General features: G+C 59.2%; 2 protein-coding genes across 2 annotated transcripts in view; both read right to left on the reverse strand.

The window, feature by feature from the left end:
- LOC104126688 (hyaluronidase 2) overlaps positions 1–788 on the reverse strand; it is a 7,655-nt gene extending 6,867 nt beyond the window's left edge. The window contains exon 1 of the mRNA XM_009639279.2: positions 633–788. Within this exon, the coding sequence (XP_009637574.1) occupies positions 633–788 (156 nt within the window). The remainder of the gene's footprint in view (positions 1–632) is intronic.
- TUSC2 (tumor suppressor 2, mitochondrial calcium regulator) lies at positions 19–4,027 on the reverse strand. The gene is made up of 2 exons (XM_035894817.1): positions 3,874–4,027; positions 19–2,344 (listed from the first exon to the last, which is right to left on the reverse strand). The coding sequence occupies exons 1-2, from the start codon at positions 3,988–3,990 to the stop codon at positions 2,279–2,281; spliced, it is 183 nt and encodes a 60-aa protein (XP_035750710.1). The 5' UTR covers positions 3,991–4,027; the 3' UTR covers positions 19–2,278.
- Positions 4,028–4,033: the final 6 nt, after the last annotated feature.

Genomic DNA, 4,033 nt, shown 5'->3' on the forward strand with positions numbered 1-4,033 from the left:
GGATCGCTGCCACTCTGGTGACACGGGGGGCGTGGGAGAAGTCGTGGTTTTTTTGGGGAAGCATGTTTGATGCCCTGGGGGAAGGGTGGGCTGCCTGTCAGGGAGGACAAAAGCATCCTTGCTAAGCCAGTCTCAGTCTCTGCCCGCCCCCCCCAGGGTTCGGGCCCTGCCTAGTCAGCAGATTTTTGGCTGGTAGCCAGGCGAGGGGCTCCCTGTTGGGGCAGGCAAATGGCACTGGCCCCCTCCCCACTCCTCCTCCGCCTTCCCCCATACCCAAGGCGGGTTCACCCTCAGACAGCAGTGGAGCAACACGGTGCAGGCAGCCTGGCCACGGCTTTCTCTCCTCTTCCTGGGGACAGCAGCTCCTGCTCTCCTGCAGAGCCCAAGGGACGCCCTTCCCAGGGAGATCCGGCTTGGGACAAACTCGAGAGCAGGTGGTGCAAATAAGAAACACTTCAGTGGGGGATTGTTTTAAGACAAGACTCTTTCAAGCAAGCAGAAGAACAAAAGATGTTGAAAGAAGCGCCCAGCATCACAGTGTAGACGAGCTCCCTGCCAGAGCCCTGCCCAGCCCTGCCTTGTTTCCCTGCCCGGAGGCAGCCAGCACATCCGCTTCACCCTCCATTCCTCACCCTCTGTGCCTCGCTCCTGTCGATGGGAACAGCGGGTGGGGGGGACGCGGAGGGAAGAGGTGGTGACAGGAAGACGGCAACAGCCACGCCACTGTTATCTCCCCGAAGCCGGGAACTTGGCCCCATGCCCAGGCGGCTCTTGGTGGGCGCGGGCATGGATACATCCAACGTAGACACCGACAGGGCTGGCAGCCAAGTGCCAGCGGCTTAAATTAAAAATCGAGGTAGCAAACGTCTGAAGTGCTTAGAAAGTAAATAAGTTCTGGAACGAAAGAGGAGGAAAGTTGAGCTGGCTGCTGCAGGGAGCAGGCTCTGACCCAGTTTAAAGCTGTGCCTGCTGCCCCATGGCCGGTCCAGGGGCAGCCGAGCAGGGAGGCAGTGGCTCCTAGTGCTGGCGAAGGTGGGGACACGGGTCAGGCCTTATCCCGGCCCTGCAGCAGCAGGCTTGGCACCCCGGGGCCTGTGTGCACGGGTGAGAGGTTTTTCAGTGCTGCCAAGGCGACCTTGACCTTCTCAAGCAGGAGGAAAGAGGAGAAAGGAGCAGGACCTTCCGAGACAGAGCAGAATGCCTCCCTTTAAAGTGCATTGCGTTTCTTCTCCTGCTGCCAGCTGGGATGCGGGAGGAACCGTAGTTCACATCGCCAGGGAGATTTCCAAGCTGGGGCAGGCACACCGATTGATTGTTTTTGGGGGACAGGGAGGGAAGAAATAATTTCCTTCCTGCTTGGCTCTCTCAAGGCCCACCCCACCACGAGGTACGTTCAAGAGAGGACTGGGGGGTGAAGACGTTCCAAGGAGATGCCTTGCCCAGCAGCCTGGCCCTGCAGTGGGCAAGGGACGCAGCAGGAGCCAGCTTGCTAATGGGGGAGGCAAGTCTGCTGCAGAGCTGGGGACCTCACTGCCACCAGCAGTGGCCATGGACCGCAGAGATCTCCTGCAGGCAGAGGGACCCCGGGCAGCAGCGAAGCCAACCTCTCCAGAGCTGGCATAAGCGGGGAAACGCACAGGAGAAAGAGAACGAGGCCCGAGACAGCAGCATCTGATCTCCTTCCCCTTCCCAAGAGGAGTGCAGCGGCCAGCTGGATGTGCTTCAAGACCAGGCCCCCCTTCGGCCTTCATCCTCCATCGACAGACCCACCCAGGGGAGCATCGTATAACACTCGTGTCAAGCGACATGCTGCAACACTGGCCATCTAACCACCAGGCCCGAGGGATCTTGGGGCCCCAGACAGTGCATTACCTTGCCCTGGCTCTCCCTGGGCTGCATACCTGAGAAGCAGGGGATTTTGTCTGGTGAGAAGTGCAGGCTCGCTCTCCCTTTGACAGCTCACACACAGCAGCTCATTTGCAGTTCCAGTTACCCATCAAAAGTCAACTAGAGGCTACAAAAGGTATTTTTAGTCTTCTGACTCAAGCGAGGATGTTTGTAAGCAGTTGTTGCACAAGGTCACCCATCTCCTGCGAGGAGCGCTAGCCAAGCCCAGCCAGCCTACTCCGTCCCGCCTCACCTCCGGGCGAGGGGAGAGCCACCGCCCCCGACGCGTGCCCAGAGTCCTCCTCGAGTGGGAACACGATGCAGCCTCGCCTGGCAAGGCTGGGGGAGGTGGGGCAGGGCCTCCCACCCGCAGGCAGCAACGTCTGGCGACTCACACCTCGCAGATGATCACCGGGAAATCCACGTGAATGCGAGGGTGCTCTAGTTTCACTATGCCCTGAAAGAAGAGTCAGAGTGGTGAGCAGGGAAGACCACCGAGCAACAGCCCCAAGCCCTGCGAGTCACCCTGTACAGGCAGAGCACACCATGCCCTCGAGGAACATAAGTCCGTAAAAGCTGCCGTGACACCAAGTACGCCTGAACGGCAGCACGCAAAGCAAAATGCCCTTCGAACTTATCCCTGAAGAGCCAAGAGAGGCGCGGCTGGCTGCCACACATGATGGGTCTGGAGCTCAGCAGGGTGAGAAAGGAGGGAGCTGCTCTGCCAGGCACTGCCCGTGCAGCAGCTGGTGCGTGACTGGCAGATATTGGCCGTCTGGGCTTTTCATCTGGCACCTTTCATTCACAGGATTTAAAAGAATGAAAAGAGCTCTCTGACAGAAAGCAGCCAGGGCAGCTGGCACACAAGAAAAGCAGCTTTCTATCCAGAGGGGAGGCTGCTGAATGCACGCTCCCTCCACGCCAGCTACAGGCGCCTTTCCCATGCTCCATCCAAGCCTTCTCCTGTTACAGCACTAGGAGGACCCGCTGGCAGGTGGGGGGCCAGGGGTGGAGCAGGCTCGGGCCCACTCGCCCCAGCTCAGCTGAGCTTTCCAACCAGGTGAGTTTCAACTCACACCAATGAGGAATTGGTCTCACAGTCTAAGCTTGCCTCTACGAGAATGCCAGCCCGAGGAGCAGCACTGAATCCTTCCTGATGTAACTGCCTGCACAGCGCTCGGAGGGGTCCCATCCCACTGCAGGACTGCTCACCCCTCAGAGCACACCAACGGCTTGCCCCAGGCGCTCGCTAGAGCCGTGCCTTTCTGATTACTTAGTAAAGACTCCTGCAGGGTCTCTCTCCAACCCTGATTTGATCCTCCCTTTCCTCCGCTTATGCCCCCAGAAGCCTCCCTACATGCAGGCTATCCTTCTGCTGCACTGAGACCCTCAATCAGTGTCCCAGCCCCTGCCTGACTTCACCCCAGTTGCTTATTTTAAGAGGAGACTTTTGCACTCAGGTGCAAAACGCAGAACTGTCAACACCACTGTCACTGTTGAGCAGCCAGGTGGAACGTGCACACTCACGTCAGTGGGTGACAGGCTTTGGCTCCTGCTCCTGAAGCCAGGGCTCTCTGCAGCGATGGGACATGGGCTGAGCAAGTGCAGCCCCCCACACCTCAGGGAAAGTGGTCGGTGACGGGATGCCATGGCCGTGCAGGGCTGCCTGACATTCTGCACCCCATGACACACACCCAGCTGAGCTATCTTCCCCAGCCTGGCAGCTCTAAAAGGCTGGGGCACTGCTTCTTTCTGGAAAGAGGGGCTGGAGAGGGTCACCAGTTCTCCCTCTCCTGCCACAGCTTCACGAGGTGACATGGGCATGAGCCAGGACACACAGCTCTGAGGCAGGAGCTGAGAAGCATGAGCAGAAAGCCTTTGCCTTCCCGGCAAGAAGGTGCCCCGAGGGAGAAGGCAAAGCCGGGACTTGAGTCATCACAGTGGGGCTTTGGCGCTCGCTTTCCCCCACCCCTCTCCACATGCTACCTGAGGTATCAGGTTCTTGTGGATCCTCTTCAGCTTGGCGCGCTTCCTCCCGTTCTTAGTGACGATTGTCTCCTCGTAGAACTCGTGGGCGAGATCCCCGTCCTCGTCGTAATACATGGAGCTGGCGAGAGAAGGCCGGCGGGTGGGTGAGAGCCTGCCG

This window comes from Egretta garzetta, unplaced genomic scaffold (assembly GCF_000687185.1).
Source record: "Egretta garzetta isolate BGI_Z169 unplaced genomic scaffold, ASM68718v1 scaffold215, whole genome shotgun sequence".
Taxonomy (NCBI): Eukaryota; Metazoa; Chordata; class Aves; order Pelecaniformes; family Ardeidae; genus Egretta; species Egretta garzetta.